This window comes from Anthonomus grandis, chromosome 13 (genome assembly GCF_022605725.1).
Source record: "Anthonomus grandis grandis chromosome 13, icAntGran1.3, whole genome shotgun sequence".
Classification (NCBI taxonomy): domain Eukaryota; kingdom Metazoa; phylum Arthropoda; class Insecta; order Coleoptera; family Curculionidae; genus Anthonomus; species Anthonomus grandis.
Window position 1 is genome coordinate 13,977,630 of NC_065558.1, and position 15,234 is coordinate 13,992,863.

The 15,234-nt window shown below is 33.3% G+C and overlaps 1 protein-coding gene across 2 annotated transcripts in view; it reads left to right on the forward strand.

Moving 5' to 3' along the window:
* LOC126744054 (zinc finger protein 570-like) overlaps window positions 1-15,234 on the forward strand; it is a 58,165-nt gene that overhangs the window by 40,766 nt on the left and 2,165 nt on the right. Inside the window, exons 1-4 of one of the 2 annotated variants that reach the window (XM_050451383.1) lie at window positions 382-508; window positions 4,549-4,983; window positions 5,759-6,210; window positions 6,274-6,461. In XM_050451383.1, coding sequence (XP_050307340.1) covers window positions 485-508; window positions 4,549-4,983; window positions 5,759-6,210; window positions 6,274-6,461 — 1,099 coding nt within the window. In that variant the 5' untranslated portion in view covers window positions 382-484. Of the gene's footprint in view, window positions 1-381; window positions 509-4,548; window positions 4,984-5,758; window positions 6,211-6,273; window positions 6,462-15,234 lie in introns of those variants that run through there. The other variant, XM_050451382.1, reaches the window with a different exon arrangement.

Sequence of the window (15,234 nt, forward strand, 5' to 3'; positions counted from 1 at the left end):
AACATCAGAAGAACATTCTAGGACATAAAAGATTGTATTGATAGGTGTATATTATTTTTTAATTAAATAATATTAGAAAAAGTATCTGGAGAGTTTACACCCACATTCTCTCATATTTTTAGAATAGAGTATTAAGACATCTTTTACCGTTGGAATCTGCCTTAACTCAATATCCACCGCATAAATGAAAGGTTTTGACATACTTGACATAATGTGATTGGTTAAATTTTCCAGAGTATTTCTTAAAAGATATCTATCCAGGCAATATAATAATTATATTTGGAAACACCAGGCATTTGACCAGTGTCATTTTGGTTGCTACGGTGATTTCGTGACTTTTCTAGATTTTACTCAGTTTAGTTCCGTTAGTTTGTTTTTGTTGTCGTTTCTATCTATTACTATAATCCTTGTCTTTCTTCCCTTTATTTAGTGAACTATACGAGATATCTATTCGTCGTATATATTGAATAGGATTGGACCCAGTATGCAGCCTTACCTGAATCCATTAGTAAGACCGAAATTTTCAGTTAGTTCTCCGTTCACTCTGCCGTCACATTATAGATTTCTGATAAGTAGAATTAGGTGGGATGACACTCCACGAGAAGAGAGAACGTGCCATAACTTCCTCTAATTTCCCAGAATCAAAGGCTTTGCTATACTCGATAAAGCACATGTATGTCGTGATGTTAATTTCCCTGGATATTTTTTATGATCGTTCTATAATCTGCCTTATATTCAATATTTGCTCTTTAGTGCCGCATCTTGCCTATTGAATTAAATTGAATTGTCGAAACAGTGGGCTGCCGAGGCAGTTATGCATATAGGTCCCCTAGAGAGAAACCGATAAGGCTCTCTGGTCTGAAGGACTTAAAGTCTGGGAAGAACCTGGCGCGCGTGAGTGCTGGGCACTCGCCGACTACATAGTTAACAGTTTCATCTTCCTCACAGCACCATCGGCATTCCGGGTTATCGGCAATATCTATAGTATGGAGATGGCTTCTTAAGTGCCAGTGACCGGTTAAAAAACCTGTCACTAGCCGAATTTCGCGTCTTTTTAGGCGCAGTAGATTTTTGGTGAGACAGGCAGAGGGCCCACCTATGTGCACTTTGGCCTGTCTCATACCAGGGGACTCAGTCCATCTTCGGTGGGTCCACTTGTCCAGCAGACCCTTCTTTGACGCGACCGCAACGCATTTGGCGATACCAACTATGGGTTCCGGCCCCATCGGCACATTCGCGGATCCCAGTCTGGCAAGAGAGTCCGCTTCCTTATTACCTGCATGGCCTGCGTGGCCAGGTATCCAGATGAGCTGGACCCTGCAGCCAACCTGCACGAGTTTTTTCAGGACTTTTATACATTCTATTACAAGATTGGAGCTTACATTTGCGGCCGTGATAGACTTAATGGCAGCTCTGCTGTCCGAGCATATTGATACGACTGTATTGCGGTGTCCGCAGCTTAGGATTTTCTGTCCGCATTTTAATACAGCGAATACTTCGGCCTGGAAAACAGTGGCGTGCTCCCCCAGCGAGTATGCTCTACTGGTATGTGATCCCACCACAAAGCCCTGATCCAGCTATGTTATTCATTCTGGAACCATCTGTGTACCAGATGGTCCCCCTGTTTAACAATGCAGGTCTGTTGGAATGCTGCCACTCCTTTCCTCGCAGTCCACAGTCACTGGAGCCATGCAGTCACTGCCCATCAGAAGGAGAGGACATTCCTGTATGGCCCGTGATCAAATTTTTGCGTGACCGGTATCGCCAGCACATAGTTCGCCGAGGACATATCTTGCCTATTCTTCTGCAATTTCCGATAGTAGAAATAGTTTTTAGTGCTATTATCCTGGAGTTGCTACATAAGTTTCTTGTTTTTTTTTATAAAGTAGAATATATTTTAATATGATGTTGTACAGTAAAAAGTATACTCTGGCCACATACATGTCTCTCATATTTTTTTAGCAGATTCGGTGCATTGTATCTACTCCGATGTGATCTAGAGCCCCAATCATTTCGATGGGTATATTATCTATTTCAGTAACTATATGGCTCTTTTCTCTTCGTATTGCTATTTCAACTTCAGTTCTGAGTAGTATAGGTTCTTTTTCAAAACTGTGTTTCATATGTGTTGGTCATTCTTCTACATCCGCCTCCATCATCAGATTTTCGCACAATTCCCTCCATCTATTCAATATCTCTTGTCTAGCTGTGAGTAGGACCCTGTTCTTATTTTTAATGGCATTATGGTTTGGTGCGAAGGAACGATATATATGGTTTATATTCTTCAAATATGTCCTTAGTTTTATTTCTTAGATTAAGGTTCAGTCCTTAGATTTAGCTGGCTGTTTCTGTCTTTTTAGCAGAATCACTTTATCTCAAGTCTTCAGGGTTTGATAGGCCTCTCTTTCAACCTCATCTTTTAGTTCTGGAGCTTTTAGTTGTTTCCTTACTTGTATTCTATCCCAAGTAACATCTGTTATACACTGCTTCCTATTTTTCTTTCATGTCATTTATGATGCTTGTACCAGCATTATTTAATATAGATTTTGTTTCTGTCTAGAAAATGTTTCACAATTCTTGTGACCCTGCGGCTCGTTCAAGTCTATATAACTCTGGTCTCACGGCTCTTATGTATGTTTCTCAGATGTTATCTAGGACATTCATTTATTGTTTTTTTTTGTGCTTTCGTAGTTTCTTGCGTAGTTTCGCTGAAATGGATCTATCCAACCCGGATAGATCTTAACGTCTTTAAACCTGTTATCAATAAATAGGTTGTTCATAGTGCAGAAAATCAGGAGAAGCTTCTCTCTTGCATTTCTTGTTCCGAGGTCATATAGATCGACAGTGCCTTACATATCTTCTTTAGTAGCAATAAGCTCACCATTGAAATCAATCAGGACTATCTAGATTTCTCTATTTAGTAGTTTTTCTAGCGTCTCTTCTAATTTATTATAAAACGCATCAATTTCTTCTTCTTTCGCCTTGCTTGTTAGAGCATATATTTGGACTAAATTAAGAATTACTGGATTGGCCTCGAATCTGAAAGCAATGATAGGATCACTTTTATGTACTCCTTTATATTTTGTTAATAGTATTGTTAACTACTACTGCCATGCCATTTCTGGCCCTCGGCTTCCCCATTTTTCGGAGATTATGACAATTGCATATGCCTATTTTAAAGATGTTTATTTTATTTATATGATGGTTATATGATAAATCGTAAAAATTAAATATATTAAGTCAGTAAAAGTCATAACACCTTCTTGAAAAACTTCTATTAACCAAACCAAACTTCTCAAGTTTACCAGATTCACAGTATCTACTTTATCTGCAATTTATTTTTTAGTTATTCATTTATACGACAGAGCCTTTCTACAAAGAGAAAATAATACAAAAGAAATAAAAATATATAAAGTCAGATTAGCCTAATACCCATTAAAAAAAAGCATAACAATACAGATACAAATGAATGGTATTCAAAAAAAAAACATTAACAAAATCAGTTTGCAGTTTTTATAATTTTAGATTTAAGGGAAATTATTATGTTACCTAAAAATGGAATAATATTATTATCATTTACATATTTAAGGATTCTCCAATATAACCAATCATTTAATATTTTAAGCAAAATTAATATATCAGAAAGGTGAACTTTTGATTTTATAAACTGTATTCTATTCTATTTTAGTTGTTGTTATTGGATATGTCAATATTTCGTCTGTAGGCTAGAAATTTCAGGAAATTTCAAGTTTTCTGCACAGACTCAGTGTGAGAGATTTACACTATTTCTCGTTATAAAGTTAAAGTCACGCATTCCCTTATTAACAATGTTGTTAATATGTGGCACAAATGATAGTTTATTATCGAACAGAACACCTACATCTTTTACAGTTTCGACTGAGTCGGATAATATTGATTCTATATTTCTTATGAATAACTTTAGATCTCATCAAGCTCCACGACTTTAAATTTTTTGACCAAACGACGATGACTGACTTTATCAAAGGCCTTCGAGAAGTCCGCATGAATACTGTCTACGTGTTTAGACTCCTCGACGGCCTATAGCAAATGGTATTGATAAGTTAGCAAGTTAGTCACCGTCAATCTACTTTGAGTATTCCCATGTTGGTTGTCAGACAGAACTTTTTTACAATGTCAAGAAAATTAAGAGCAAAAAAGTTTGCCAAAAAGCTTAGGTATAGCAGATTGTATACTAATACCTCTATAAATACACACATCATTTTTAACCAATTTCTTAGATACAAAAGTTAGTTGAGCATACATTTATATCTACTCTACCTGATATATTATTTCGATACGTTATCAACGCTACTCTACTACTACGAGGACTGAAAGAAAATTGAATCTTCTTTTATCAGATATATTAAGAGCATAAAAAGATATAACAGTAAAATCATATTATTATAATATATACAACAATTCTTCATGAAGTTATATGCTATCTCTATTAATTAGTAGTATTTAAAGAATAGTTTTTGTAACTTAAAATTCACTTGCATCAGTATCAAATTTATGTATTCATTCTAGGAACTCTTAAGGAAAAACCCCTCCGACTCCACGACGTGCCTTATCCTTCCAGACATTAACAGCTCAACGATGTCTACAATCCTAGACTACATCTACACGGGTACCACAGTGATTAACAGTAATGCCTTCGACGAGTTTCTATCTGTAGCCAAGTTTCTTCAAATTGACATTAATAGCACGCGAAACTTTTTTCCGGAAAAAGTTAAAAAGTATGAGGACGAATGTCTGATGGACTACAGAAAAGAACTGAAAAAAGAAGAAACCGCCAAGAAGCAGAAACTGTTACCAGATTTGTTACCTTTGGATGTGAGCAGTATAAGAAAAAGTCCGAAAAGAACTTGTAACGCTGGGGTGGTGCCGAGTCCATGGTGTCAAAGAGATGGTAGTTTTTTAAGTGATCCTAGATTGGTCCAGTTGGGGTGTCTAGAAGAAGAGGTAAGTTTATTTATAACATTTTAATATAAAGTTATAGGTTTTTCAATTTTCCTAACAAGACATCTGATAGAAAGTAAAATTTCTCCAATATTGACACACGTGTTGCTCAGTTTACAGAAGCTCAGATATTTACTTGAAGTCATACGGCTATTAAAGTTATTATAGCTCCGCTAATTATCGGGTAAATAGAAGTTTCATATTTTACCAAGTATTAAATCTGTGAAAAGGTTTACTCTTAAAAATGTAACTGATGAAATATAGGTAGGTATATGAAAATATTAGTTTTATTCAAACGGTACCGTCTATAGGCTTGTTTAAATATTTGCTGGACAAATACAAGCTATGAATTGTTAATCAGTACATTAAAGGATGCGATGATGGAAAAAAGCAATGAAGAATCGAAAATAGAGACTGAAAGTAAAAAAGCATACATGGCGTATATTGGGTTTCACTTTGCATGTGGGTAAATATTGGCATCCACTTCTGGTTTTGACGGATGTGCGAGTAACCTGAAAATATTTTAGTTAAGAGTCTCGTAATAACCTTTATACAATATCAATTTTACTACTATTGATCATAGTAGCCATCTGTTGATTATCATCTTAACAAAATGTTTATAAAGTTTAATTCAAAATTTATTGAATTCTATTGGATCTAATAAACAAGAGTTACTCAATAGAAAGCAGCTCCATAAAAGAAACAAAAAATTAAAATTTATATACCTACTTCATAAAATGATCGAGGATATATTGAACTATCTCCTATTTTTTTTCAGACTCAAAAACCATATCAAGAAGACACAAACAATAATAACATCCAATTAACCCATAACAGAGAAGAGTTAAAACCAGAAAACAAATTAGATAGTACCATTCAAAATTTTCACCTTCAACCAGCGGATCCAGCTCTCAGCCATCTGGAGCGCCCAGAACTGCCCAGATTCACAAACTTTCCATTTTCCAGGCAATTAAAGGACTTACTGCCTGAATCTAGAAGTTGGACCAGCTTATACTCATCCCCTCTCTATTATAATAATCCTCTGCCATTATCTCAAAAATCAGTTGAAACAACCACAACTACCGCTGTAGAGCCACCCAGTGAAAGTTCAATGAGCAGTGAATCAGCTAATGAAGATAGAAAAGATATTAAACAAGTGAAAAAAAAATCTTTTAAATGTGAAGATTGTGATAAGAGCTTTAGCCAGTTGAGAAACTACAAGTACCACAGGTACTGTTTTTATGCAGTTACTCAATAATCTTTGTCACTGACTAACATGGATAATTGTTTCAGGTCGGTTCATGAAGGCACCAAAGTATTTTCGGCAGAATGTCCGGAATGTGGAAAAACCTTTAATGACAGAGGGTATCTGAGTAGCCATATGAAAATCCACAGGGATCGGAAGGAGTACGCGTGTCCCAATTGCCCCAAGAGGTTTAATCAAAGGGTGGCTTATAATATGCATTTGAGAATTCATACAGGTAAGTTTAACTCTGTTATATTACTCTATAGGAATAGGATAATACTATAAAAAAATGTGCAAAAGTCTGAAATAGGTGAGGCGTACCAAAAATCTGGATATTTGATGCTTCTATCCGGTTGCTTCTGCCAATTTTGTTTTACAAAAGTAAATTTATAAAGATCGTTTGTTTGATCTTAGGTAAATTCAAACAGATCAGATGAATTCCTGTGACCAGAAATGTTTTTATGTTAATGTGTCAAATATTCCAACTGCTTAGTTTTAGTAACTTTTTCCAATTTAAATCAGGGCTGATGTAATTTAGCTTACGCTATCAACTGTAGATCTATAAAATTGCTAACTAGCAGTAGAACCTTTTTTGTGCCAAAACCTAAAAACTAACTTCTCTTCAGTTTACTCCTACTGCAAAGCCGTTTCCTTGATTAAGTTTCTCTTTTATTTTTCAAAGTTTATTACTTCACTATCTTCTTCTTCTTCTTTCATACAGAAATCTTTATAGTATTTGGGCATTTTTTCTTTCAAATTTATATTTGAATCTTCATGTAAGGTGTTCATGATATTCAAGTTTTCTCTATATTTTTTTCAATGAAAGCTCCTCTTTTTTTAACAGTTTTATATGACTAAATATTTTTGTCGTTCGTCTGATTCCAAACAAACCTCAAATAAGTCACTAAATACTTACAAAGTATGCTTGCTTTACTTAAATCGCAATTTAATATCGCATGACGTTAATTATTGAGTATTTCTTGTCTCTTTGGCGACTCTAATAGAGCTAAATTGGTGAATTACATTTTGGTTATACGGACGTCGAGATCGCATTTACATTGCGCAAAAGACGGGTGCTTCCTTCTGAGAACTTAAATATGAAAATATGACCAAAATAATCAATAATGGTCACTGTGATCGAAATACACATACACCAGAACTATTTCAGTGAGGTCGAATGTTTTTAATTAAAAGTAATTTGGTGTCGCATATTATTTAAATAAAATTTAGCGATGCATCGTTGAAGAAAATTATTTAAGTTAAAAATAGTCCAGTCAGCATTGTTCAACTGATGATAATTAATCTGAATTTCATTGGGATATATTATTATCTTATTGCATTGTAAGATGCTACTCTTTACTCCAAATAAACAATTAAGATTTACTATGCTTTATGATCAACACAAAGGACTGAAGCTTTAAGGAACACTTTACTTAGTATTCTTTTTGTTTAATTTACCAGCTTTGGTCAGGTTTTCTTAATGATTTATTGGTCTATTTTCGCTCTTACCTATTCTCTTACCTACCTCCGGTAGTTGAGTTAATTTAATCAAGCTTTTAAGAGGATATTCGCTTATTTAAATCGTTTAAAATATTTATTAATTATTTATCATTTGTCAATAAAATGACCCCAAATCCCCATCTAAATTATATCAGTCATTCGTTATCTTACTCAGCATCCAGCCTGGTGTGATCTACTGCTGGACATAGGCCTCCACTAAACTGCTTCACTGGGTTCTGCCTTGAGCTGCTCTAATCCAATGTCTCTCTAGTTTTTTCAAATCATTACTCCAACATGTTGGCGGTCTGCCCGCGCTTATCTTGTCTGAGTTGGGTGTATAATTTATAATTCTTATTAACCACCTGTCTTTTTAATTTCACATTTTGTCCTGCCATTGTAGTGTCGTAATTCGTTGTAATATGTCTTGCATCTTTGTTTATCGTCAGATGTCAAAAAGTCAAGCTAAAAAAGGTTTATTACCAAAAAAAAATAGTTATATATAATACACGAGAAAAAAAAATTGACAATTTTTGGTAAAAGGAACTGCTTCTCGATTATATAAATCCGATAGCGCAAGTTGCGTGAAACAGGCCTTAACAAGAAAATGACATTACAAACCATCATATTGAAACTAAAAAGATTATAAATAAACACACGAAAAAATCCTAATTAACCTAAAAAAAAACAAAACTAAAACTAAAAAGGGCAGAAACAAAGATGGCAAAGCAATTTGGTTGGCATTCGACGGAAGGCCAAAAGAATAGACAAAAGAGAACCACAAAAGAAAGATTAAAAATTATAAATTTATTAAGTGACAAATCTTTAATATTATTTGGTAAGTTATTCCACATTGAAACTCCGACAACCGAAAATTACTTGTGGAAGTTACTTGTTCTATGTTGAGGTATCCTAAAACTTCCAACATTACGAATATTGTGTAAATGCAAGAGAGTAGTAAATAACTTATTCAAATAAGTGGGTTGACCCGATTTTATTATTTTATATATAAAGGCATATATGTGTAATTTTCTTCTTCTTTCCATATTTAAAATAGAATTTATGGTTAAATAAGGTGTGATAAGCTCTCGATAGGCAGCGCCATAAGAAAATCTTACACAGCTATTTTGCAATTTTTGTATAGATCTAGAAAGCTCAGATGTTATAGAATTAGAATATACGATATGACCGTAGGCGAGTAAGGAAAGACCAAGACTATTGCAGAGATAATATTTGGTTTTACTCTTTAAGACATTTTTGAATCTGTACATATTTCTGAGACACATATAGCGTATGTTTAATTTGTTCCTAATTTGTGTCTCTAAACAAAGGTTAGAATCTAAAGTCAATCCTAATATTTTCACTTCATTTACAACTGGAATTTTTTCTCCATTAATCTCAATAAGTGTCTCAGAATTTCTGAATTACAGCCATATAAAATGATGTTAAATTTAGCAGGGTTAATTTTTAAGTTATGCTCGTTGGAATAATTAACTATGTTTAGTATATTCGATTTAATTTTTTGCTCAGAAATATTAAAATTTAAGAAATTTAATGGTACGTATATCTGAGAATCATCAGCACATTGTTGCAATGTTCAATACAGTTATGCATATCCGCCACATAAATCGAAAATAAAAGAAGTCCCAATATGGATCCCCTGAAGAACACCAATTTCCAAGTCAAGATTTTTTGAGTGCTCCAAACTTCCATTGTTGGTTTTTAACAACACCGAATGTGATCTATTTTTAAGATAGAAATCAAAAAAAGAAACTGTGGATTTGGAACAACCAAAATATCCTAACTTTGCAAGGAGCATTGAGTGATTTATTGTATCAAACGCTTTGCTAAAATCAAGCACCGCCATGCAAGTACTTTGTTTATGTTCTTCGTTAAGTCTTATATTATCTTACATTCCCACCAGGCTAGTAGTTGTACTATAATTCCTCCTAAATCCCGATTGCGTATCTGGAAGTATACCAAATAAGTTAACAAAATTGTAAAGTTGTTGGTGAATATGCTTTTCTAGAATTTTAGAACCTACTGATAAAATACTTATAGGCCTAATGTCTTTTAGTTCTTCTGAATAAGAGATTTTTGAAATGGGTCTTATAAGTGCTTTTTTTCCAGATATCGGGATATACATTTGTAAGAATGCAAGTATTTAGGATGTTTAGAAGTGGTTTTTTATAAAAAGGTAAGCAAAGGATGTGTATTTCCTACGCGATCCTGGATTCGAATTCCATACATTGCTCTCTCCTTTTTTCTTTCAACCACCTCCAATTTATTTACGGTGTCAGCCAGCCTAAGCGTTTCAGCACCATAATAAGATCCTACTGGCAATACGCATTGAATAATAATACTTTTTTTTTAAGGTTAATAGTATACTGCTTCTAAAAACCTCTCTCAACTTTCCATATGCGAGCCATCCCAGACTATTTCTTCTCTGTGGTTCCTGTATTTGATTGTCTCTATTCGTTCTAAATCGTGTCCTAGACACTCGTATTTGTCGGCTTATTTAATGATTTTAGGAAAAGAAGCAAACAAAGTTTTAATATCTACAGCATCACAGTTTAATTTTCTGGTGACATATTATTCGCCTTATACTTGAAAAGTAAAAAAATACATAATATTTCACTTAACCATAATTAGAACGTATCTATAAAAGTACGATATACGATTAAAATTCTTGAAATAGAACAATGATATCCATGACTAGTATAATGTACATAGTACAATGTACATGGTATCAAAGGTACGTAGTAAATTACACTCTTACGAGGATCGGGATCATTTATGTGGAATAGTTAGTGTGGTTTGTAGAAGATGTTGTCACTCTCACAAGAGATGGCCATAACGGCTAATTAGAGTTTTATTGCCTTATCCCCATAGCCTCCAAAAGATCCTACTTTTTGTCCCTCCTTTTTTCTCACAAATATGCAATATTCTGATATTCTGCTGGAAAAGGGTGTCTATTTTCTAATAGATGGACAGTAAATGATTTGTCGATTAGTTGACACTTTCCTACCAGATTATCCAATATATACAGCTGTACATTTTTTTTCTCACACTTCCAAAGAAGTCAAGGTATCTACCATATCCTTTACCACGACAAGGTAGCTCCCAAGAGTGCTGTTGGTGTTATATTATAAGTTGTATTAATATTGTATTATGCAAGAAACTGACATAATGTTTGAGAGATGCCAATAAAGTATCACAAAATTCTGTATATTGTCACTTTCGTCCTTTTATTGCATATTAAATAGAAAAATTTATATTTGTTGAGAAATTTGTAAAACATTCGATCTATTGTTTCAAGCGAAAATAATTTTCCTTATTGAACGCTTCCCTTGACAAGGCGCTAGAATGAAAAGCTGAACCTAGCAAATTTATGGGCTGTTGGAGAATTAGAAATGAACTCAATGACATTAAATAAAACCGCATTGTATGAGAAACTTCCTAGCAGTATTATGGATCTTAACACTAGCTGTTAAGTTACTTAAATATTATGTATCAAACAAATGTGTTCGAAGTCTATCTAGGATACCGACTAAGAGCTTCTAAAATCGCATGGTTTTTGATGGTGTCAAATGCTTTCCGAAATTCAATAAACACAAGCGCAAATTTTTTAGGTTTAAACTGAATTGTTGGGTGAAGCTGATTTACGAACGTTAAAAAAGCATCCCCTCTGAGTGTGTCATCCCTTCTTTGGCATACGCTGTATATACCATCTAAGTAAAGAAAGAAACTACACAATTAGAAAAATTGACTGTAGATATTTTTTATTTTAAATGATCCATAAAGACTTCTCTCAAGAATGGAAAGAGCTGAAAAATCATGTTTTGAAACAACAGACAGCAACTATATAAGATCTTCTACACATTTTTTTTTGGCAGTTTCTATTTCAATACATCCGTGACCAATAACATGCACTCATTCGGAGGTATGACTTACCCGACGATTTTTTTACTTCCATCGAGTTTGTCACAAAGTAAGAGGCTTTGAACCTAGTGACATTCCTTAGAACTTAGTTTAACCAGACTGACAGTCTATAAAATATCTATACACGGAAAACCCATAAAAGAAACCACTAATCTTACTGGCATATGTTTATGCACGAATTCTTTATCCCTTTTAGCGAAAATAAGATTGTTTAATAATTGTAGATCTGATGCCCTATTAGGGCATAATAAATGTCACCAGAAAATTGAGAGAGACAAGCTGGATGATGTCTTTGACTTTAATGATTTTGTTTTCTAGAAATATAGTTTCCCCTAGGACCAAATTAGTCATTTTTGTTGCCTATTTCAGCTCTTTTATCATTAAATTAACTCATTTACATTAGCTGTAAACTGTACTATGTCATACGCAAAACGTAGATTGTTTGATCTTTTCCTGTCTACGCTGATACCTTTATTACCTATGTGCTGAAAAGAATGTTCTATAACAAATTAAATCGTCTCAAAGAATAATTATCACCCTGTGCTTACCCCTCTTTATATGGGAATCTTTCTAGCAGTATCGTGAATCTTAACACTGGCCGTAGAGGTACTACCAGTATATTCGTAGTCTATCTACTACACTAAGGGCTTCAACAATCGCATGCCATTCGATAGTCTTAAATGCTTTCTGAAAATCAATAAACACAAGCAAAAATGGCCTATTGTATAATATTATCTTCTAAATGAGTAGCTTTATTAGAATGATTACCACTTATAAATTCTTAACTCATAAGCTAGTTTTTACACCAAAACAGAAATTTCGGCACCACATTGGTGTCAAATAAATGAAGCTTTGTTTGTAGTGGTTCCTATTATTATGTCCATAATAATTGTGCTTGCTAATGTATAAGAATCATGATGTTGCAATATACCTTTAAAAGCTTTAAATTCAGTTTAAATTGGAGTTTGAGTGAGATTGTTATCAAAAAATAAACGTTTTTTTTATCCTTCCTCAAGGAATATACAAATTTTCTCTAAGAAAGAAAATCAGTAAAAATAAATGTTTTGATCAAGAGTTACCTGGTACAAAATTCGTAACTCAGACCCACGATTTTATCCTTAATTTCTCTAAAATATGAGCAAGATAATTGTGTTTAACTTATGGCAATAAAAAAATAGATAGAAGGAGCTTTTTTCCTTTAAAATAAAATTACCAAGCTTTTAAAACGTTCCTGGAATATTTAATTTTAAAAATAAAATCTTGATCGGTACCCTTATAATATAAATATAATATAAATAGGCTGAGAATAAATCAAAATAATTTGAAACACTTTGAGTTCGTTGTAATGGAAAAAAGCGCTCTTAACACTCTTAAGTAAAATAGATTTTCCTAACGATAAAATATAACAGGACATACATTTTGCCTGCATCTATAGTTTTAAGAATCATAAAAGTCTTAAGTATATTTAACATTTTTACTTCCGAGGCAAGTAATAACTCAACAGCCTTATTGTCATTTAACCGGAAAATGTTCACATAAAGTGACAATAAAATGATAAATACAATAGGCGGGTGCCTGCACTGTCTGTAATTTCAGAAAATTAGTAATTGAAAATTTCCATTTGGTGCTAATAAAGCTTTTAAAATGACATAAACTACACACAATAACTCGTAAAAGTTCAAATGGTCATAAGGTTCGGGCAATTTTTGCACTGTTAAAACGACTTCTATTTATTTACGACCGTACAAATTATGGATTGGCACACACCAGTTATTATTTATTGTTTAATTTAAAGAGTCATAAAAAATCAAATGGAGGCTTTATTGCTTCTGTGGTTAATTGAGTTTGTTAATCGTGAAGAAGTAGTTTTAGGATTTAAAATGTTAATAGTTAATATATCTTAATAATTAAATAAACTTAATAAAATAATCTATAATTATCAGATATTATACAAGGTGATTAGTAGCTTTTAATAAACTGGATGTCAAAGTTTTTAACAACCGATCGGAATTATAAAATCAAAACTTCTTTTTCGTAAAAATCTAAGAAATTTATTTTTAGTTTACCAGAGTTGGAATCTGGTTAACCAAAGATAATTTTGTTGTTAATATTCTGCATATTCCAAAATAAGCATTTTTATTTTCGAACTTAATGGTTTTCCTAGAATCTTTTTATTAGCATAATTTACGCTAGTTTCTCATATTAAATTATGGTGGTTTATCCTTTTGTAGAAATTCAATAAGATGCTCACTTTAGAAATTATTCTAAGGAGCATTTGGATAAGCAAGACGAACGATCTCGGAAGAATTAAAATTAGTCATTTAAGATCGTCAGAGCAACGTTGTTAGCTGATTTATATAATAGTAATCAGCATTAAACGTCTTTTAAATAAGTCAATCTATTCCGTCTCCAAGATACTGGTATGAGATTTTATGAAAATAATCAATTAATTCAACTGGTTAAAAATCAATTCATCTGGTATACAGGCGGCACCGGAATGAACAAAAAAGCTGGCTTCTTTAGTGGGGTCGATATACCATACTGGCTAGGAAAGCATTTTACTGCTTCCTTGCTCTTCGCTGTAAAACGGGGACAGAAAACTTTAACTTTGGATATCGTGATGACTGCACTGCGGGCAGCAGAGTTAAGCATAAAGGTGGCAACCAAAAAAGTAAGCTTCAAGCTTGTACTGGAGTGTATAGAGGTGCTAAAGAAACTGGTGAAAGATGGCTGCATGGTTCAGCTATCTAGGTGCCTGGTCATTCAAGACTAAGATCTATAAACCTGTCGATGGGCATGAACGTATATTCGACATAGCCAAATATGTAGCTATGGCCTTAGTGAAGAGTATGCTCAACAGTAGGGAATTCCCAAACTAAACGGTACCTGGTATAAGATATGTTGCAAAAATAACCGTAAAAGGATGATTACAATATTGATTGCAAGATTATTTGTTTAGCTAAAAAGATACGAAAATGTCTTTTTAGAAAAAAATCACTGCCTACAAACTAAAACATTTCAGCTACATCTATGAAATGGAAGCAGAGTAACTACTTAGAAAAGAAACAGAGAAGCAAACTCTGTCAACCGTGAGTGTATAGGAACAAAAACCTGCAAGATTTCGGATTTGCTTCCACTCGCTATAAAAAATGTTCTATCCTTCACTGAACAATAAAAAGTGATGTTCTGCTAATGGAATAAAAATACCAACCAAAAGGAAAAAATTATATTTTAGCTCTTGGAAATTTTTTTTCCGAAAAAAAATCAACGTCCTGGAGAGTACAAGAACCATTTAAACTATCTGGATGAAATACTACAAGCAACTGTCACAAAAATTCAGAGTTTTACCAGTATGCTGATGCCATTTAATTTATTAACTTTTTTATTTATGATGATGTGGAATTGGCTTCTGACAATATAAATAGTGATCTATTTTTCAATATTCTAAGAAGCACAATTGATAGCAAGAAAACAAGCCAGGTGCTACTACTGCCAATAATGTTTACATCATGATTCGTAATGAATGGATTGCTTTTTCTGACAATATAAACATCCTGTTATATATTGTC